Source organism: Scyliorhinus torazame, chromosome 1, assembly GCF_047496885.1.
Source record: "Scyliorhinus torazame isolate Kashiwa2021f chromosome 1, sScyTor2.1, whole genome shotgun sequence".
In the NCBI taxonomy this organism is placed as follows: Eukaryota; Metazoa; Chordata; class Chondrichthyes; order Carcharhiniformes; family Scyliorhinidae; genus Scyliorhinus; species Scyliorhinus torazame.
In genome coordinates, this window is record NC_092707.1 from 240,422,228 (window position 1) to 240,445,408 (window position 23,181).

General features: G+C 50.1%; 1 protein-coding gene across 6 annotated transcripts in view; it reads right to left on the reverse strand.

The window, feature by feature from the left end:
* Positions 1-23,181, reverse strand: part of prkn (parkin RBR E3 ubiquitin protein ligase) — a 1,727,639-nt gene that overhangs the window by 1,475,769 nt on the left and 228,689 nt on the right. For 5 of the 6 annotated variants that reach the window (XM_072503765.1, XM_072503792.1, XM_072503774.1 and 2 more), the window contains exon 2: positions 20,044-20,207. The exons of the other annotated variant lie outside the window; for it this stretch is intronic. In XM_072503765.1, coding sequence (XP_072359866.1) covers positions 20,044-20,207 — 164 coding nt within the window. The remainder of the gene's footprint in view (positions 1-20,043; positions 20,208-23,181) is intronic. 6 annotated transcript variants of the gene reach the window in all.

The window sequence follows — 23,181 nt, forward strand, 5'->3', positions numbered from 1 at the left end:
ACGCCAACGGGCGTGACTACGTCCTGATAATTGATTACTTCTCCAGTTACCCCGAGGTAGTGAAAGTCTGACCTAACATCCAGGACTGTCATAAAGACCTGCAAGGAGGCATTTGCCAGGCATGGAATCCCACTCACGGTTATGAGCAACAACGGTCCCTGTTTCTATAGTCAAGAATGGTCCAACTTCGCAAAGCAATACCACTTCCAGCACATCACCTTGAGCCCGCATTACCCGCAATCTAATGGGAAGGTCGAAAAAGGGGTCCATATCGTGAAGCAGATGATCTGTAAGGCTGCGGACTCAGCTTCGGACTTTAATCTTGCTCTTCTGGCGTACAGGGCAACCCCTCTGTCCGACGGTATGTCTCCGGCACAGCTCCTTATGAGTCGTAACCTGTGGATGACTGTTCCAGCCATTCATGTACCTGACCTGGATCACTTTCCAGTGCTGCAAAAGATGCAGCAGATCAGAACCCGGCAAAAGATAACATATGATGCTCATGCTACTGATCTGCCCGTGCTCTCTCCGAAGGACGCTATTCGCGTCAAGTTGCCTGGTGGAGGCTGGTCAGCTCCAGCTGTTGTTGTTCAACAGGCTGCTCCCAGGTCGTTTGTGGTTCGCATGGCTGATGGATCTATTGTCCGGCGCAATAGAATGGCACTACGTAAACTTGCCTGCCCACCACCGGATCTCACGTTCCCAGATGTCATTCTGCCTTATCCTTGCTCCACGAGGCCACCAATCTGGCTGCATGCCAACCTGTCAAGACACCATCATCCCCGCCTCCACCTCTCAGGCAGTCCACAAGAATCCGACGACAGCCCCAATGACTGGACTTATAAATAGTTCCTTTGTATATATGCTGTTATGTTTCTGCACGCTAGACACCTTACATGTACATATCCATTCACTCACCAATTGCTGTATATAGTTACTTTTGTAGATATGTCGTATATGCTTTAAGCAGCCGACAATTTTTTTTAAAAAGGGGGGATGTCATAATATGCACCCATGCACATCATGAAGTAAAAGCAGGCAGTGACAGACACCCAGGTGAGCCAATCAACATACAGAACAGAACACGACCAATCACCAGACAGAACACCAGAGGGGGGCTTCCAACTATAAAACATCAGCACTCTGCCTCTTTCCACTGGTGTCAACTGTAGTGACAGTCAGGGTGTACAAATCATTCAACACCTTCTACACGTGGATCAGAGCTAGCCTGGTCTAGATAGTTAATGTTAGATTGCTTCGAGTGGTAGAGAGTCAACCCACAGGCAGCTGTGTGCTTCATTACTGAAATTCAATAAATCTTATTGAACCAATGCCTATGTCTGGTGTATGCTTGATCATTTAACTGCATCGTGTTGCAGTCCGTGTTACCCCAGGGTGAACAACATAACACAGTGGCATCCACGGTGGAGGCAATGGGGGAGGCAATGGGGGCAACGGTGTCGGACATGGGTACGGTTATGCAAGGCCTGGGCATTCCGTGCAGGCGGGGGCCTTGGCTCAGGACATGGCTGCCCATTCACAGGCAGCCATATGCCAGAGCCAGCGGCAGATTGCAGTGGCACTCCTTGGCGTGGCCTAGTCACAGCAGGCCATGGCTGAGAGCATCGGCGCCATTGCCCAGGTGCCAGAGGGAGATGGCACAGTCCCAGACAGAGATGGTCCGCTCCCTGGGCTCCATGGCCGCTAACATACAGACGCTGGGCAACACCAGAGCTGACTTCCAGGACTGGCAACGGCAGTTGTGGGGGGGGGGGGACTCGGGAGATGGCTCCGTTCGCACCCCCCGTCCCATGGAGAAGCCGAGGGGCGATCGGGCACCCCGAAGGAGGAGGAGGTGCTGGGGCCCGTGCCGGTGACTCCCGCAGGGATGGTCCCGTAACACCACAGCACCTCGGACTCCCCCCCCCCCCTCCTGTCCCTGGTGCATTTGGTGGGCAGCGGGCAGAAGAGGGCAGCACCACGCCACCAGGGACGTCTGAGGAGCTACCGGCCCCATCCAGGCCTGGCCCAGGAGACGAGCGCCAACGGGGACCCTCGTCGCAGGGCAGGTGTCACAGCAGGCCGCCTCCACTCCTGCTATATAGTCTGGGGATCTACCTCGGCATAGTGTTAGGGCCCGTAAGGCCAGAAAGTTAGACACCAGTTAGGTTGGCACGGGTGCAGGGCACAGTTTAGTTATAGGGGCTAGGGCACAGGTTGTATATACCTCCTCACATTAAACGCCTGTTATCACCGTTCAAACCAGCCTCTGTGCTCTGTCTGATGGGTGTGGGGGTGGGGCGGTAAGTGATGGCCACTGGGGGTGAGTAGGGGGTGGTGGGAAGGTGAGGCCCAGTGCGTGGAATGTGCAGCCCCCCCCCCTCTCCCCGACTGTCCCCATCACTCTGCCCTCAGCTATTCAACAGGACTGTGTGATGGACTGGCCAGCCCGCATGCAGTGCTCACCCTGGTGGGAGGTGCTACTGTGGGCATGAGTCAGACATTGTCTAACGATGTGGAGCATGGAGCTCATCGCAGAGCGGGCTGGCATCATCCTCCATCCCATGGACCAGACCCGCTGTCACTGCCAACCCAGTGCCCCCAGCTCATATATATAATGGGGTGGGGGGGGGGGGGGGCGTGCATGTGGGTGATTCGGTGGTCAGGGGGTGCAGTATTGTGGTGTCCGTGTCCCTGCCAAGCATCCCCCACCCCCCATAGTTGGTGAAACGTGCGTTGACTAAAGCGTCCCGTACTCGCTGGCCCTGCCGTTAGCATCGTGCAGCCTCCCGTGCATGGCCAGCCCCCATATCCCACTTACTGTCCTCCTCCTCCTCATCCTCCTCGTCTGGAGAGGCCTGCCCTTGTTCCTCATCCAGCACATCGCCCTCTGCTGGGCTATATTGTGGAGGATGCAGCAGACCACAACGATGCGGCCGACCCTCCTAGCCTCGTACTGGAGGGCCCCTCCAGAGCAGTCCAGGCACCTAAAACGCATCTTCAGCACCCCAAAGCACCTCTCCACCACACCCCGGGTCGTATAATAGGCATCATTGTAGCGGTGCTCCGTGTCGCTCTGTGGCCTCCGTATAGGAGTCATCATCCACGATCGCAACGGGCAACCCATGTTGCCCAGCAACCAGGCCTGCAGCCGGGGGGGGGGGGGATGTCCCTCATGCCGGGGATCACAGATTGGGCCAGACATGAAGGAGTCATGCGCACTGCCTGGGTATCGGGCGCAGACGTGCAGGATCTTCATCTGGTGGTCACAGACCACCTGTATGTTCATGGAGTGATACCCCTTACGGTTGGTGAACAGTGGGCTGTTATCCATCGGTGGCAGTAGAGCGATGTGCACCCCATCGATTACCCTCTGGACCCGGGCATCCTGGCAACGGCAGCGAAGCCCACTGCCCTGGCATCCTGGTGGGCGCGGTCCACAAGGAACTGGATGTAGCGGTCCACCAGGACATACAGGGCACCGGTGACAGCACGGATGTACCCGTGCACCGATGCCTGGGAGATGCCGGACAGGTCCCCACTCGGACTCGAACGACCCCATGACATAGACGTTCAGGGTGACCGTCACCTTGACGACTACCGGTAGCGGGTGTCCTCCCCCACTCCCATGTGGTGCCAGGTGTGCCATCATGTGGCAGATGTGGCAATGGCCCACCTGATATTTAAGCGTGCAAGCTTGCCAATGTCACTTGGGATCTTGTGGCAGAGTAGGTCGTGTCCCTGCCTCTGAGCCAGTAGGTCCAGGTTTGAGTCCCACCCCAGGGCTTGATGGCCAAGGAAAGTGTGTCCATAACACAGTCATACAGGTTGAATGTCAAGCTGGAAATCCTTCCAAGTATGCTAATGGCTGGCGGTAAGAGCGGGAGTAACTCCTGGTCAGCCATGCTTGATGCAGAGTGGCACCCCTCAAGCTCGAAGCCCCTGGCGACAGACTAGCGACCTGTTTCAGAAATTACTAGCTGTGGAAACAGACGCAAATTTGCTTTCGTGCATCAACTAAATGTGGGAAGAGAATTGGAATGTCACATGTAGCAGGGCAGCACGATAGCATAGTGGTTAGCACAGTTGCTTCACTGCTCCAGGGTCCCAGGTTCGATTCCGGCTTGGGTCACTGTCTGTGCAGAGTCTGCACGTTCTCCCCGCGTGTGTGTGGGTTTCCTCCGGGTGCTCCGGTTTCCTCCCACAATCCAAAAATATGCAGGTTAGTTGGATTGGCCATTCTAAATTGCCCTTAGTGTCCAAAAGGTTAGATGGGGTTACTGGGGTACGGGGATAAAGGGGATAAGGTGGCGGTGTGGGGGCTTAAGTAGGGTGCTCTTTCCAAGGGTCGGTGCAGACTCGATGGGCCGAATGGCCTCCTTCTGCATTGTAAATTCTCTGATTCTGAAAGAAGTCCAATGGCATAAAGGTTGATGGTGCTGTCCATGCCCTGATTTGAGGTTGGAGTTGTGGCTATTGCAATTGACATAGCACAATGTTCGCCCACTGCTGATAGAGTCCAGTCCCACTGAAAGTTGGCATACCTTGTGTGGGTCACGCCATGGTGGAGACAGAAAGTCCCAGCCTTGGTCTCCTTGGTAAAACAAAATTGCCTCATACTTCATTCTTTTCTTCATTTGAGATAGAAAAAGTGCTCCCTGAAGACCCTCAGTAGATATATCATCATAGTAAGTCCCCTCTTCTCTTGTGTGGCATCTTCCTTGCTGCTACCTGTCCTCAGTTCCTAAAAGCAGGAACATCAGCTCACAACAGTATATCGGCTATTTCTGAGACAAAAGCAACAACAATGCAAGAGTAGCAAAACCTGCAGACTCAGCCAACGTTTAAACATGAGTGAACGACAGAAAATTAATGCCTGGAAGACCAACAGAACTCTGAAATATTACACCAATAATTAATCTACACGTTGCATTGAAATAGAGTTGGAATGAGGATCTCCATACTAGTTAGCACCTTATTGTTCTGTGCGAGGCCAGCATTCACTGCACAGCAGTTGGAACTAAACATACAGGGCACAAAATGGCTGTGAATAAAAAACAATTCCCTTAAGATGTGTGCATGTATGATGGTGCAGCAATTTTAAACAGACAGTGCAGTGCAGCAAATGGGCCACCACAGCAAAAGTAAATAGAAGGGACATAGATGGCAAGTGGTCTGAAATGGGAAGACTGGAAGCGCAGGATCCTCATTTGATTGATTGGTTCCCTTTCAAAAGTGTCAATGCTCTCCCGCAGCCACTACGATCTCTACCAATATCGCTCTACCAATATTCCCATAACAGCCTCCCCGAACAGGCGCCGGAATGTGGCGACTAGGGGCTTTTCACAGTAACTTCATTTTAAGCCTACTTGTGACAATAAGTGATTTTCATTTCATTTCATTTTCATCACAGATGGGCATTTCCAAGAGGAACTGTACCCCTGTTTTGTGCCAGCCATATTGGGGGCACAGGCCTTTTAAGATCTGATAATTAGTTTCTAGACTGATGTATTTTACACATTATACTGTGTGGATTGAATCCAGTGCCTCAGCCAACATTCATCCCTCCATCAAAAGTGTAACTATAAAAAGACAAATTATCGAGACATTTCTCAAATTGTTATTTTTGGCATCGTGTTCTACAAAAATAAGTTGCTGGACTTTGCTACAATACAACAGACTTGATGGGCCGTATTAATAACATCCATTCCTATCCAGTCCTGACATCCCAGATTAATCATGCGCTGGCCAGCCAATTAAAGGCTAGCTGGTGGGAATTGTGACCAATCATAAATGTAAGAACTGCAAGGGTTAATGAAATGTCAAAATCAACTACTAGGGGGAGCTAGATGTACAAGTATATAAGGCATTGATGCTAAGCCTTAGGGGAGAGAAGTGAAGGAGAATCTAACCAGTTCCCCTTGACATTTCATGGCATTACCATCGCAACCCCCCTCCCCCCCTTCCAACTCCCACAACCCATCCTGTCAACATTCTGAAGGTTATTGGTGACCAGAAACTGAACTAGATCCAGCCACATAAATGATGCATTTACAAGACCAGTTCGTGGTTGGGAATTACGTGGCAAGGAATTCACCCCTGATTCCCCGAAGCCTGTGCACCTTCTGAATGAAAGTTGCCATAGTACCAGAGAACCATAGGCTGCTCTCCCCTTTAAGAGAGGGAGAGCTGACGGTGATGTTTTAATCTGAAGGTCACCACACCTCAGGTGAGGGCAAGCTTGAGAAGGCGGGCCTTCATGGATAACCTCAGCTGGTACAGGAATGGAACCTGCACTGTTGGCGTCCCTCTGCATCAAGAGCCAGCCGTCCAGCCAAATGAGCTTACCGAACCCCACACCACCATTTAGGCACAAGTCAGGAGTGTGATGGATTGCTCTCCATTTGCCTGGATGAATGCAGCTCCAACAACACTCAAGAAGCACAACACCATCCAGGACAAAGCAGCCCATTTGATTTGCAACCCATTCACCAGCTTTAACATTCATTCCATCCACCACTGATGCAAAGTGGAAGCAGTGCATACCATCTATATGATGCACTGCAGCCACTCACCAAAGCTCTTACAACAGCACCATCTAAACCTGCAATCTCTACCAGATAGAAGGATAAGGACAGCGGATGCATTCAAACATTGCCACCTCCAAGGCATCACCCTGACTTTATTGTCATTCCTTCACTATTTCTTGGTCAAAATCTTGGAACTCCCTTCTTGACAGCATTGTGCGTCTGCCTACACCACTTGTACTACAGTAGTTCAAGAAGGCAGCTCACCCCACCTAATCAAAGGCAGTTAGGGATGAGCAATAAATGTTGGCCAAGTCAGCAACACCCAAATGCTGTGGAAAAAAATAAATGTCAAAAAAAAATTCCATCTGTGCTACACTCAACTCAATTATCTTGCTCAGGAACACATTGTTCCTCTGTCCTCCTGACTGTTATTTTTTTCACATGTATACCATTAACATAGAAACATAGAAACAAGGCGCAGGAATGGGCCCTTCGAGCCTGCTCCACCATTCAGTATGATCATAACTGAGCCTCAGTCTCAATGTATTATGCCCATTTTGTCCCCATACCCCTTGATGCTATTAAAATCTAAAAAATTATCCATTTCTTTCTTGAAAAGTTAAAACAGGTTACGCTGATGTTCAAATGGACAGCAGGATCAATTACTAAAAGTACTAGTAAATTGTCTTGTATAAATCTGTAAATTGTGAATTCTTTCAAAGTGGTAAGTATAATTTGCAGTATTTTATTCTTAGGAGCAAAATATTTATGAAAAGGTTTTGAGACAGACGACATCTTGGACAATAGCACTTCTCACTTTGAACACCTGTTGTGCATCCGGTTTGGTGTTTAATTCGAACAAAGTCAATGGAACTGAACATCAGGGCCGGGATTCTCCCGTAATCGGCGGGGCGGCATGTACCGGCGCCGAAGAGTGGTGTGAACCACTCCGGCGTTGGGCCGCCCGGAAGGTGCGGAATCCTGTGCACTTCCCGGGGGCTAGGCCGGTGCTGGAGGGGTTGGCGCCGCGCCAACCGGTGCCGAAGGGCCTTCGCCGGCCGGCACGTGTTGGCGCATGCGCAGGACCGCCAGCGTGTTCTGGCGCATGTGCAGAACCGCTGCCGTGTTTCCTGCGCACGCGCAGGGGGTTTCTTCTCACCGCCGGCCATCATGGAGTCTTACAGAGGCCGGCGCGGAGGGAAAGAGTGCTCCCACAGCACAGGCCCGCCCGCAGATCGGTGGACCCCGATCGTGGGCCAGGCCACCATGGGGACCCCCCCAGGGCCGGATCCCCCGCCCCCCCCCCCCCGAAGACCCCGCGAACTGCCCTCCAAGCCAGGTCCCACCGGTATGGACCTTGTCAATTTCACACCGGTGGGACTGGCCGAAAATGGGTGGCCGCTCGGCCCATCGGGGCCCGGAGAATTGCCGGGGGGGGGGGCGCTGCCAACGGCCCCCGACTGGCGCGGCGTGATCCCCACCCCCGCCTGAAAACTGGTGCCGGAGAATTCGGCAGCCGCCATCGGAGCGGCAGGGCAGGATTCACGCTGCCCCCCCCCCCCCCGGCGATTCTCCAACCCGGCGGGGGGTCGGAGAATCCCGCCCCAGATTGATTTGATGTGCCCATTTTGCACTCTCAACCAATATGAATTTCCAATCTTTTCAATAACCATGGTTTAATATCACAAGGGGATTTGGATACTAGTATGATATCCACTGAAGCAGGATTATTTTCCTGTTTTTTTCTGTATCAGAAGCTGGTTCACTGTTAAATATGATGTAAGATAAACTAAATTGCACTGGATTTATCTTGTCATTCTCAGGAGATGTACACACCAGACATATCCAAACCAATTCTTTATATATTTCATGTCAAAGATACAGCCAGAAGTGAACATCTGCACTGTAAATTCTATGATAATCTATGATAATCTCAGAAAGAGCAATTGCCAGATTCATTTGGTTGATGCAGGGGCTTTATTTTTGGACCAACCCAATTATTTTATTTTAAATTTTACAAGTTCAGATGAGACACATCAGCAGCAACTGCAGTGCATTCAGACTGTGTACAATAGAAGTATTGATGGAGGCAGATGAAGTATTGGAAGATATGAATTACTTTCTTTACCAGTGTTTTATTTGCCTAAGTGTGTAGATATAATATTGGAGCAGGAGGAATGTTCTGCCTTTTGATATAACAAGAGGTTCAATTTTTTCCTTATAAAATTGATAACACTTTCCTTGAAAGAACATCTTAATGCAGCAGAAATATGGTGGGCACGATTCTCTAGCCTCGCTATGCTCCCGCTTGAGTGAAACAAGGCCGTTGAATAGCGGGAGAGGTGAAAATGAGAACCGTGCCAGGCACCAAACAGTTTGCGATGCAACCGGCCCACTTCCGTAGGTGAAATCGGAATCTCGCGTGGCGATAAACCAATTATCGCCACTTAAGCCTTATTTCCATACACTTAACGGGAGCCATCCCTTATCCAGCGGCCTCCAGTGACACATTGGGCTCCCCAGCAAGTGGTCATGCTGGCGCCGATTAGTACTCCTTTTGAAATACGGGATCCTGGCGGAAGGGTTCTGTGGGGAGCCAAGGAGGTGAGTAGCCATCTTTGCTCACAGGCAAAGAGCCCGGGGGCACTGGGCTTACCACCCCAGTGCTTGGCAGGGCGGGGGGGACGGAACACCCTCGGTTGGGGGGGGGGAACGGAGACCCACCGCAGGGGTGGGCCGCCATGGGAGGGTGGGGGGGTGTTGCGTTTAGTCCCTTATATTTTATGCAGCAACTCACCAAACATTTTGATCTGTCCAAACCAGGATCCCTTTATTGTGTCTTGTGTGGTAAGATGGCAATCGGATACAGAGCATGTTGTCATGGAATCTTGCTACTCCTCTGGGATTTACAGATAGCACTGACAAATTACATGTATGTCTTATTACCCTCTCAATCTTCTGCAGATGGCCGGATGTGTCTCCCTTTATATCCGGGTCCCAAGTCACATGACCTTGGTCTGGAGACCGCATGGTGTGTCTGTACCGCCGCCACCTGCTGATTGGAGGTCGCCCACCATCCAACTATGATATAGTCCATAGGCATACCATGGGGGAGGGGGAGGGCAACCGCATGCGGCACTACCATGCCAACTCCTGGATCATGTGTACCCATTACCAGGCAAACCTAGCCCCTGGCCGTTTGTGCCACCAGCTACCCATAACCCCCAGCGACTGCCGAGCCCTCTGGCTGTGCTGTTGAAGGCAATTGCTAGTAGGGATTGGCAATCGTGATTACGTGAGCACTTCACAAACCCCAAGTGGGGTGTGTGCCAGGTGGCATGTGGGAGTCATTGCCGAGCATTCCAATCAGCACCACACAAGCAGCAGCCAACATCTGAGCACCCAGGGGATGGGACGCAGCTCCAGTACATGCCCATGGCAGGAGGGTGGGTGAGTGCCATATGGAAGGGGCCAACGCCCAGTCCAGTTGAGGTTACAACTGGATGTCCATGGTACAGGGTCTGAATCTGGTGAGAGGAGCCTGCTGTGGCCGGGAGTGCATGGGCAGGGTGTTCTGGCTTTGGGGGGGGGAGAAGAGGATCAATGGGGGATTGGAGAGTCCTGGAGTGGGAGCCAGTGCTGTTTGTCAGTCTGACACCCTCTCCCAATGCCTTGCAGATATTGAACTCTATGGAAGAGATTTGGGCCCTGCAGAACTTGCCCTCGTGGTGCTGCTGCTAGGCTGGCGACGGCGACAGCAGCAGCGTCTGCAGATGCTCGAGGCAGTGGCCCACTTGCTGGACCCCGCCTCATACCCTGAGGACCTGGCCATCTATCAGGCCAGGGAGGGACCTAGAGGGGGAGTCCCGTGATGGCCCAGGGTGTAAGGGCTTCGCTGGTCATTCGAACAGATGACGGACAGCGTGTGCCGCAGGAGGCTCCACCACAACAAGGAGATGGTGCGGCACCTGTGCCACATTCTCGGGGTCTTCGCACCACATGGAGGAGGAGGATACCCACTCTCTGTGGCTGTTAAGGTCACCACAGCCCTGAATTTTTATCCTCACGATCCTTCCAGGGCTCGAGCAGGGACCTGTGTGGCCTCTCTCAGGCTACAGCTCACAAGTGCATCCGACAGGTCACGGATGCCCTGTTTGCCCGGGTGGAAAACTACATCAACTTTGACATGGACCAAGGGAGGAAATCGGAGCACCCGGAGGAAACCCACGCAAACACGGGGAGAAAGTGCAAACTCAACACAGACAGTCACCCGAGGCCGGAATTGAACCCGGGTCCCTGGAGCTGTGATGCAGCAGTGCTAACCACTGTGCCACCGTGCTGCCCCAAATTTAATCCGATAAACAGTTTGTAAAATTAGCAGTGTATTTTTTATATGTACTTTTTTTTTGACCGATAAATCAATTTTCGCATTCTGCAATCAAATAAGAAAACTTGCGACGTACAATATAATAGGTGCTCAAAATCATAAACCATGCCTCAAAGGCAAATAGGAAAGGGCAATGTAGGGGATCACTCCTAAATGACCCTCTTACGGACTGACCTGATTAACACTACACCCCTGTATGCTTCACCCAATGCCGGTGTTATCTAGTTACATTGTGTACCCTGTGTTGCCCTATTATGTATTTTCTTTTATTTCCTTTTCTTTTCATGTAGTTAATGATCCGTTGAGCTGCTCGCAGAAAAATATTTTTCCCTGTACCTTGGTACACGTGGCAATAAACAAATCCAATCCAACTTTCTTTTGATTTACTGCATAATAGATTCTCCCCACAGAATAAGTAGAAACGAAGTTGGAATTAAGGTTTCAATAAAAACAAACACATTAAAACTTCCTGTCATTGTGTTCTCTAACTTTTCTTACCCATTGTTAATCACCCTTTGTGGAAAAGTGACAACAAAATTATGTATCTTCTTATTGAAATCCTTTGCTGATATCAGTAAGTGCTGTGAGATCATTAGTTGTTGTTGCCACCTGTATATTTGTATTTGACTGTCGTTAGTTTTAATCACTGTTACTGCTCCCCTTTTTGAGTCCATCCTGAATTTTAAACTTAGTTATTTTTATATATTAAAGAAGATTAACTTTCACAATGCATTTCGACTATCTTTTTGTGGTCAAGTTACCACAATCCCCAAGCAGTCATCCATGTAGATGCTTAGGGACCTCAGAAATCTGAGTGAGTAACTCAGGATGTTCTGGCAACTCCCAGGGTAACGTGCACAAATGTACATTACATGCTTCTGATGATTGCACAATAATTGAACATTGCTGGACTGATAGCCTTAATGGTTGGCAAACATGAGAGGCTGTTGCCATGGGGCCCTTAAAACCACAGAGTACAGCTGATTGCATCCTGAACTCCTGGGAAGCCTGAGATAACTGTAGATCCTTTGAATCTCACAGCCTGTCTGTCTTCGTCAAGAGCAAACCTCACATAGTGATGTGCTTTGCTATAGAGGGCATCTGTGACCTTGATACATCTGTGTATTGCGGGCTGCAAAATAATGCACAGGTTTCCTGCAGATCCTTGGAACAACCCACAGGCGAACATATTGTGCTCAGTGTCACCTTTGAAGCCACAGGCAGGGGACAGCTTCCCACACCATGGGGTGTTAGGTCTTCAAAAAGAATATAGCAGATCTGGTCTACAGGAGCTCGGGATAAGTGCAGATATATATGCTACAAGCAGAGCAGTATGGTAGCACAGTGGTTAGAAATGTGGCTTCACAGCCTCAGGGTCCCAGGTTTGATTCCCAGCTGGGTCACTGTCTGAGTCTGCACGTTCTCCCGTGTCTGCGTGGGTTTCCTCCGGGAGCTCCGCTTTCCTTCCACAAGTGCCCAAAGACATGCTGTTAGTTAATTTGGACATTCTGAATTCTCCCTCTGTGAACCCGAACAGGCGCCGGAATGTGGCGACTAGGGGATTTTCACAGTAACTTCATTGCAATGTAAGCCGACTTGCGACAATAAGAAAGATTATTATTACATGTGTGCCTCGTTAACGGTTATCTACATTCCCAAATTTTGTCGTATTAATAATAACATAATAACCTTTTATATTGTCACAAGTATGGAATTACTGTGAAAAGCCCCTAGTCGCCACATTCCGGTGCCTGTTGGGTAAGCTGGTACAGGAATTGAACCTGCACTGCTGGTCTTGTTCTGTATCACAGACCAGCTGTCTAGCTCACTGAGCTAAACCTGTTACTGTTGAAATGCAACAACTGTGATGTTAAGCCATAGCCTCTTCATAACCTGTTTCTGCAGACAAGAAAGCATGAGTTCCAATGGGACTCATCTTCTGAAGGAAGTCTCCTTCCTTTCTCTCAGGTCAAACTCCAGTTGGAGGACCCAGAAATGGCCAGAAAGAGTCAAGGAGTAAGCTCCTCCCACACTGCTTCAGACCCTTCCAGTGCAGATTTGAAATATAATTCCGGCATAATTTCGATAGTGCAAGGTGGTGGTTATGCATTATTACATCGAGACCAGCTTTGCCATCCACCTGACTGTGCGCATCCTGCTCACCCGACCGTGTATTATTCCAATTGGGCACACAGCCTTTGCCCTTCCCAGGAGCAGGAGTACAACACGTGCACCACGAATAACCCTGAAGAATAACCCCATGCACTCCATAATTGTGTCAACTTTCTTACTCTTGACTATAAGCACCAGAAGTGCCTCTCTTCTCTGGCTTCTGACTGTATGCCTCAGACTTAGGGCTGTAACTTTCAATGAGTTCCCCATTGCCCTCATGATTAAAGGTTAGACTTTTCTTTCCCAACCACCCGCACCTTATAAGTCTCATGGAAACCATTCCTCCTCTGCCACACTAACACATCCACCCTTTCCTATTTCTGTGCCAGTGTGCGTGTGCATCCTCTCCTAATTTTACATGTGGTATCCCTTGTTTGTCACTGTCTCAGTTTCCCTTGCCGGGTTCCAACTTCCCACCCCTCGGTCTCCCCTCTGCCTGTCATCGTTCCTCTCCCCCTTGCAAAGCCTTCCTGCTCCTTGGCCCTGAGTATTGCGCCTCCCCCACAACCCCTTGCAAAGCCTTCCTGCCTCCTTGCTCCACTGGTGCTTCCTATCCTCTCCCCCTCCCCAATACAGGTCAAAATCACAGAATTCCTACAGTGCAGAAGAAGGTCATTCGGCCTATCGAATCTGCAATGACCCTCCGAATCAGCACCCTACCTAGGCCCACTCCCTGCCTTATGCTGGTCTCTGAATATCCATCCCTGTCTGAGTTCCACAGCATCATCGGTCACAATACTTTACGCCGTCCGAATGTTGAGCCTTGTCGGAGTACCGCCGCACAGTGGTGTCCTTATGACGATGGAGACAGCCTACAATACACCCTACACCTGCAGCTGTGTGGCATTCCACTGGCTTCACAACAAGACCAGCATAGCGTTGTGGCAGATGGGCGATTTATTTTGCATTCGCCTCAAAGTTGCAAGTGTAGTGAGGTCTGACCGCTGCATGCCTCTCTTCCTCAAACGAGATCCAGGCTGATATGATTTCCTGCTGGTGTGAGGGAAGATTGGAAGGTGCCACGTGATTCTGGTGCAAAGCTAATTTAATGAGCATTCATGAGATGGAATACAAATGGCATTCACACCACTACTCAGCGGAATTAACTCGCAATCGGGAACACTGAAACTATTTCTACAACCATATCAATTGGCGTTATGCAGCAGACTCAAGTTAAATTCAAGAAACACCTCGCTATCCAATGGCACTTTGCCTTTTTTTTTGGCCTAGAGAGGCTTCTCCCCGCCGAGGCCGCACTTAGAGGAAAGGCTCCTCACAGATTGGGGCGCCATTTTGTCCTGAAGCCCTGATTATTCCCACCTTCTTTCAGGTCCCATGCTCTTTTGACCCATCACCTCCCCCCAACATTGGGGAAGCCCCAGGGAAGCCCCCCCAATGTCCCCCAGGCTCAACCCCGGCAGTGGCAACTTGGCACCTGAACATCCTGGCACTTTGAGCCTGGCAATGTCCCTAGCGATGTCAGGGTGGCACTGCCAGGGTGCCAGGGAGAGTATCAGATTGCCATTGTGCCCTGTCTCTGACCACCCGGGGCTTCCCATGGCTTGGGAGACCTCCCTCCCCCAGGTGCCTATATGACTGGTCTACATTTGTGTGGAACAGGTACCGAACAGCACCCTGGCAAGGTTTCCCAGGAGTGGCCGGTTAGTCCGGGCGACGGCTGAATCTGGTGCGCAGGTATTTTGCCCAGGAGAGTGAGGACCAGATCGTACCAGGTGGAACGCGTCAGGAGCAGAGCCCGATTTGGGGTTCACGTGCGATTCACCCATTGAGCGTGGATCCGCACCGGGCACAATGGGGTTGCTAAACTGTGCCCTATATTCTTCACTTGCGTGAGAGGTAGAACTTCTTTTTGACTTGATAGCAGCATCTAGTTAGTGGAGAATATAACTCGTGTTGCTACTGCAGAGTGACAATGTGCAATGACGAGCTTCAACTGTTGGCAGATTTTTCAACTACCAGATCAAGAAAAGGGAGTTTGTTTGCTCCTTCTCAAAGGTGAATTTACATGCAGCCCTTTAAGGTGCATAAGGCAATTCTTACATGCAGCTGTGGATTCAAGTATCGCAAACACATAATTTACGTACCAGATATATGCTTGCAAAACTCAAAGCATATAGCGGGAATTTCCAGCCCCTCGCGTTCGCCATTGGTAGTTGGCGGGACTGTCTGGTCCCGCCAATGTCTAGAGCATTTGCAATGACTTTCCTGCCCTGCCGCCGGGGTACCCGCCTTTAAAAGTCTCCTTCAGCGGGGCCAAAGTATCCTGCGAGCGGAAGGGCCAGAAAATCCGACTCATAGGCCGAAATTCTCTATCCTCCTTTGGGATTGGGATTTTCTGGTGAGAGGGAATGGAAGTTTGGCTGGAACACCAGATTTTCCATTCTTGATCGCAACGGATTCTGTCAGGGAGAAGACCAGAGAAAGCCGCCCAAGTTGTCCAACAACAGATATGATTCTGCGTTGGACAATACCTGTTAAACAATTCTGGTTGTGCTTCAAATTACGACTTCCGGTTGCAGCGATGCGGAGCTAAGCCGCACATTTCGGCGGCTCCCGCTAGAACGGACTTTTGGGCTCTCCAGAGGAGCCCCAACGGAAATTTTTCGACCGATTCCCGTGTGGGAAGGCAAGAGCAAGGTCCCCCTTCCGTCGTGTATGGAGGGGACCAGAAGTGGAGCGGGGGAAAAAGCAGCTTTGGAGCAGCGGCAGAAACGAGGGGGAAAAAGCAAGATGGCGGAGGGCGGAGATCGAGCAGCATGGGGGCCGGATCAGCGGGACTTTCTCAGGCGCTGCGTGGAGGAGCTTAAAAAGGAGGTGCTGGCGCCACTGCTGATGGCGATCGAGGGGCTGAAGGAGACCCAGAAGGCCCAAGAGGTAGAGCTCCGAGAGGTGAGGGACAAAACCAGCGAGTGCTTCAAATTACACTGCAAACCAATTTATGATTGTCAGTTAGGCTCACAGTATGGCTCACTTATGCATGATAGAAGTCACATATATTCACACACAGGGTCCTGGCCGTTGCAGACAGAAGGGACATATGGGCCACAATTTTGCAGCTGTGCTCGTCACGAGTGAAAACGGTGGCATTGGTGCAAAATATCGTGAGACCCGGATAATGAGAATCTCACCAGCACAATCTACTGTCCGCATCCCGCCAGAATCGGAGCGCGGCATCGCGATTTGAATCTCACCCATAATGGGTGGGACCCAGTCTCACATGGCTAAGTGGGTTTAAGAACCCACTTAACCATGCCGATGCCGGGTCTAACCGGCTCCCAGATCTTTCAGCGTCCCCAACGAGACGCCGGCCAGGCGCCGATTAGTACTGGTCCAAGCAAACGTGGACCAGGTGGAACAGTACTGGGTGGTCAGAGGTAGGGTAGTGTGGCACCCTGGCTCTCCCAATAGCACCCAGACACCTTGGAACTGCCAGGCTGACACCGTGGCATTGCTACCTTGGCATTGCCAAGGTGCCTGGGTGGCACTGTCAAGCTAGCAGCAGCACTGCCAGGTGCCATGGTGACAATGCCAAGGGCCAGGGCCTGAGGGGGGGCATGCCCATAAAATGAGGGATGAGGTGGTAATGAAGGGTTGAGGGGTGAAGTGCAGGCATGAAGGGGCCTCCAGAATGTTGGGTGGGTGATGGGTGAGAGTTCTGAAAGGGGGAGGACCCAAAAGGGGTGTGCGAAGGCCCGAAAAGGGGGGCCTTCAGTGACCCCACAGCAGGGTGTCCTCACTTGAAGGGGTGTGTGATAGTGCCCATTGTGTGTGTGTGTCGGGGAGGGTGGGGGGGATGGTAACATTGCCCGTGGGTGTGGGGTGTTAGGGGGCCCTCAAGCTCACTTAGAGATCGATGCACCTTTTCAAAATGTTGGCCCAATCTCTGAGGATCTGGTCTGGCCAGCGAGCTCAGCTCCCCAGGGATGGAAAACATTCTAAGTATGGGCTAGTACGGGGAGAAACTCCCAGGGCCTGAAAATGTGACTAAGGGCGCGATCTACAGGCCACGGCTCGTCCGAAAACCGTGGCCGATATATGCCGGGGGAAGCCTCCTGCTGCTTCCCGGCAGCCAGTACACCTCACGAGACCTACCCAAACCTCATGAGGCACAGAGATCAGGATCCTGTCCACAATGGTCTTGACCAAGCCTCACATGCCTAAGCAGGTTTAAAACCTGCTTCGAAGTGCTCAGCCAGGACCTACAGGGCTCCCAGCGTCTAACGTCCTCCCAATGAGACCCCAGACAGACATCGTTCAGTACTGCTGCACACAAGTGTGGACCAGGCAGAATGGCATCTGTGGGTCTCCCAGGCCACCGGAGGCCCCTGTGTGGTCCGGGACAAGACAGGGTGGTCCGCTGGCCCTACCCCTGGAATGCAGGGACCTTGGCACTGCCAGACTGGCATCTTGGCATTACCACACTGGCACTTGTGGTACTTCAAAGCCAGCAGGAGAATTGCCAGGATGCTAGTACCAGGGTACCCAGGTACCAGGGTGGCACTGCTAAGGATCAGGGCCTGAGGGGGCCATGCCCATGAGGGTGGAGGGAGGTATGAAGGGGCCTCTAGAACGTTGAGGGGGGTGAAAGGTGGGGGTCCTGAAAAGGGGGGGCCCGAAAGGGGGCGTGGGAAGGCCTGAAAAGGGGGGCCTCTCTGTGACCTCATAGTGAAATGCATCACTTGAGGGGATATAGGGTCATGCTGATGTGTGAGGGGTGACATTTTGCATGGTTGGGGGATATGGGGGACCCGCAAACCCTCTTAGAGATCGGGGCACCTTTTCAAAATGGTGTTCTGATCTCTGAGGAGCCAGTCTGGCAAGCAGGTTCAGCTCCCCAGTGATGAAAATAATTCTAAGTGTGGGCTTCACTAGGGAGAAATTCCCCAGGGGCCCAAAATATGACTGAGAAGTTGGATCGCGATGGGAAACTCACAGACCGAGTCAGGGGAAACTCCCAGCCACACCCACCTGGAATGACACTTAGAAAATTTTCCATTAGATCGCGCCCCTTGTTTTCCTACTCTCCCCACCCTGTCCTGTAACGTAATGGATGGGATTCTCCGTCCCACCTGACCGGTTTTCTGGCACAGTGAGCACCTGCCAGCAACGGGATCCTCTGTCCCGACAGCTGGCCAATGGGATTTCCCATTGTGGCCACCCCCACGCCGCCGGGAAATCCTTGGGCCTGAGTGCACTGCCGGCGAAGCAGAGGATCCCGCCAACGGAGAATCCCGCCCAATATGTTTGTCACCCAGGAAGGTCAGGAACCTCATTTCAATACAGTTCCATATAATTAGCGGGGTACCCCACCGTATCGTCCCCCCTCATTTGGAATTCCCCCTCGCCGATGTGACGATACATCGCTGAGGTTCACAACTGCCTTTTAAAAATGTAAACCAGGCGAACGGAACCCATCGGGGATGTACAGGTAAGTATAGCCCCTGGGAGAGTGGGACATACATGGGCAGTACGATGGCATTGCCTTGGCACTGCCCCTTTGGGAGCAGTGCCAGGGGGCAGTGCCGAAAGGGGTCCTCTGGGGAGCTACAAGACATTCCCCAGGGCAATGCCTTGACCACTCAGGGTCAACCCACCCAGTTTGATTTTGAACAAAGTTGGATAGCTTACTGTTGCAAGCGTATTCTTCATGGGAACGCTTCCACCAATCAGAATCAACCTGCCAACCAAACAGCACTTCCTTCTCATGCACTTGCCCCTCCATTACAGTTTGGTCATTTCTTGCGAGCTACCTGATGAGTGTACGGTGAAAGGCTTAGATAGCGTCTCACTTTTTTTCAGCATTATTCTAGGTCTGTGCTACTAAACGATTAATTGTGCAATTCCCTCAACACAACGTTAACAAGCAAATTTGTCCAAATAGCAATAGAGAAGAGCTCTTCTATGTGTAATGTTATCCATAGTACAGTAGCCAGAGAGGTAATGAGCAATCCACATAGGAACACAAAATATTCTCTGTCAGTGCGCAACAAGCCCACCGTGTCCCACAACCCCGATATCAATGCAAACTTTTTTTTGAAGTAACAAATTGTTCTTCTTCCACAGTTTTCAATGTCAGTATCGCTCTCAACTTGTTAGATGTCCAAGTGCCAAGTAGAAAACCTAATTCTCCTCTTCGTTTGCTCCGCTTTTCCCCCCTTTGCTCAAAGGCAATAGTTATGCAAGGCAACAAACACGACCTGGATTTGTTCCCCAGCCGGGCAGCCTTTCAGAAAGCATCAGAAAGTCTTGATTGCAATAAACAACTAATCAAAACTGACAGTCATTCCACATGATCAATTCAGTGGTTAATAAGTGACCAAGTTTTTGTTCCCCATAGATCATTTCGATCAGTGCCCATTCAGTTATGACAAAAGCGCAAGAGGTTTCGTAACAATAAAAGCAAATCACCAATACAAAAACAGGAAGAACCAAATCCATCTCATTTCCATAAACTGTAGAAAAGAGATAAAAGAAAATTCAGACTTATTTAGTTTGCCACTTATCTCTGGAAAGTAGTGCCATTTCTTTGCCTCCAGGGGCCACACTTGGTTACACACTCCTGACATTGTGGAAGTGGCATTATGCTGCATTCACATCCTCTTGTCCCAATAATTGAGCAAAATACGTAAAATAAGAATGTGAAAAAAGAGACTACTAAAGAAAAGGAAGTACAGCAATGGACAACCAGCTCACTCAGACAGCAAACATTTGCTCAATTAGTGCAGACTTGTCTCTTGCCCTTACTTACACTTTTGCTGCATAATTAAGAAGGTCAGAATTAATGAAGCTGCATTGAATAAAGTTCAAGAAATCCCTAGTTACTATTTATTCTATGACATCTGAGATCTGAATGTCAGATAGGCATTATTAGAGCTCTGAACCACAGGGCTGGCAGCCTCCCAGAAACAAAAGAAAAATCCAAGAGGGACCTACCTGCAGTGTCAAGTCATTCCTCAGCTCCTTTCCAGCAAAGATCACGCACAACTGGTCAATTGGAACTCCTTGTCTCTTAGCAACTGCCTCCTTAAGCTGGAAGACGCTAGCATTTGCATCAACCTCCACTGGGAATCCATGGCTTGAATTGAACCTAACAAAAACTGACCCAAAACACCAAATTAACACACAATGGAACAATACTAATAGGCAATGCAGTTTATAATTGCGCCAGTACTTTTAGATAATTTAACTAAAATTAACAAAATAGTTTAATTATGATCTGTCATGTGACATCATAACAGGACCAATGCCCCTTTAATGGGCAAACTGGTAATCTCAACAAATATTTCTCACAACCTGTGCACATACCTTCTCTGAGTTTAAGCTAGTATTTGCACTCAATAGTAATTTCCATTGAATACCTGATCAACACTTTCTACCTAACTCAACAAGTTACAAACCCTGAAGAAATTCAATAAAGCATAGCTGCAAAGCACCTAGCAGGTTACAATATTTAAAATATAGTGCTTGAAAAACCAAAAAATCAATTATGCATTTGCAGAAACTAGAAACTTTTCACAATATTTACAGATTTGTTTCCAAAATATATCACACCTGGTGAGTAAATATAACAATTCATCATAAAAATGATCTGCCTTATCGCAATAAGTAACCTGATAATCAACAATTCGTTAACAAAATATAGGTGTGAAACCCTTCAGCAAAAACTTTTTAAAAGCTTCTAAATAGGGTTATGAGCCAGGGTTTAGAGAACCCCAAAGTGTATCATGGAGTTCACCTGACCCACAACTTTTAATAGATTGTGGTATGGGGAGCACACGGCCCACTCTACAGGTGTGGTACAGCAGAAATGGAAAAGTATTTTTTAAAGCAAAACAATGTTTATTCTATGAATTCAAGTTAACCTTTTTAAAACAAACAGTGAATATCTTGGCAACCATTAATTCAAATACAACCCCCAAAGAATACAACACTAAGTAATCCTTTAAGCTTTCCTTTTAACATCCTTAAGTCTTAAAGCACCTTTTACCAGAAGCACATCAGATTAAAGTCATTACTGTTATTAGTTTTAAATCACCCAGATCAATTTGCAGTCTTCAGATTACAGAGAGAGATTAATACACCTTCTGGCTGTGACTGCAGCTATCCAGCTCTGAAAACAAAACTAAAACACACCCTGCAGCAAACAGCCTAAAACGGAAGTAAAAAGCTGACAGACAGCCCAGCTCCACCCGCTCTCTGACATCGCTGCAGTTAATAAACACCCATTTCTTAAAGGTACTATCACTACAGATACTTATATACACACCTATTTATAAACACCCATTTCTTAAAGGTACTCTCACCTGACACGTCCCCCCAAGAAAAGAAAATAAACCATCAACTTCAAGATGGTTTCATTTTTCACCTTTTCGCTACATTTTAAGAAATGCACACAGTAAATACACTTTTTTGTTTCAAAAAACAACACATGCAGGTATAATAATATAGTCCATTTTTTTTTTGTTTTTCTTTCTCCAACTGAAATCCTTCTCGATTGACATCTTTATGCGGTCCAGGCCAATAAAAATGTTACTGGATGCTTCCGGTTGCGGCTATGCCTGGGTAGGTCGCACGTTCGGCAGCTCCCGCCATGAACAAACGTTTGGGCCCTTTTGGAGCCTCAGCGGCACTTGGACGACGATTCCCGGTGTGGGAAGGCAGCAGAGGTTCCTCCAGCACTGTATGGAGTGGACCAGGAGTGGAGCAGTCAAAAAAGTGGCACTGGAAAAGAGAGGAGAGCGGGTGCGGAAAAGCAAGATGGCGGCAGGTGGAGACCAGGCAGCGTGGTCTCAGGAGCAGCAGGAGTTTCTGAAAAGCTGAGTTGAAGGCGGAGATGTTGGCCTCTCTGAAGGCGTCGATCGAGAGGCTGGTGGAGACCCAGAGGGCGCAGGGGACGGCGATTAAGGAGGTGCAGCAGAAAGCCTCTGATAACGAGGATGAGATCCTGGGCCTGGCGGTGAAAGTGGAGGCGCACGAGGCGCTGCACAAAAAATGGCAGGAGAAGTTCGAGGACCTGGAAAACAGGTCGAGGAGGAAGAATCTGCAGATTCTGGGTTTCCCTGAAGGCGTGGAGGGGTCGGATGTCGGGGCATACGTGGTTACGATGCTGGACACGCTGATGGGCGTGGGAGCCTTCCCGAGGCCCCTGGAGCTGGATGGGGCACACAGAGTCCTGGCAAGGAGGCCGAGGGCGAATGAGCCGCCGAGCACTGTGGTGGTGAGGTTTCACCGTTTTACCGACAGGGAGTGTGTCCTGAGGTGGGCGAAGAAGGAGCGGAGTATCAGGTGGGAGAACGCTGAAATCTGCATCTACCAGTACTGGAGTGCAGAGCTGGCCAAGAAGAGGGCAGGATTCAACCGGGCCAAGGCGGTTCTCCATCGGATGGAGGTGAAGTTTGGGCTGTTGCAGTCGGCGCGGCTGTGGGTCACGCATCAGGACCGACACCACTATTTTGATATGCCGGACGAGGCGTGGACCTTCATCCAAAATGAAAAGCTGGACTCGAATTAGTGGTTTGTGGCAGGTTATGGGGATGCTGGGGAGTGGGAAGGGACGATTGAAATGAAAAAATAAAATGAAAATCGCTTATTGTCACAAGAAGGCTTCAAATGAAGTTACCGTGAAAAGCCCCTAGTCGCCACATTCCGGCGCCTGTTCAGAATGTGGCGACTAGGGGCTTTTCACAGTAACTTCATTTGAAGCCTACTTGTGACAGTAAGCGATTTTCATTTCATTTTTTCATCTGATTTGATTTGATGTGGGTGTTTTCTGGGTATGTGTATTGATTTGGGAAGGGCTGTTCCCCGTGTTTGAAGGGGGGAGTGGGGGCCGGAGGTCATGGGTCTTTGGGGATCGGGGAGAGGCTGCAGGAGAAAGGAGATGCGCCACAGGGGGTGGGGCCGGCCCAGGCAGGGAACGCGGGAGATCTGGGTTGCTGCTGTACTGACTGAGGTGGAGCTGGAGGTAAGAGGGAGAGTCAGGGCGGGGGTCCTCCGCCTGGGGGGGCTGGAGAGTGCGGGAGGCGTGGGCACGAGGCTGGCATAAGAAAGGAGATGGCTAGTCGGAAGGGG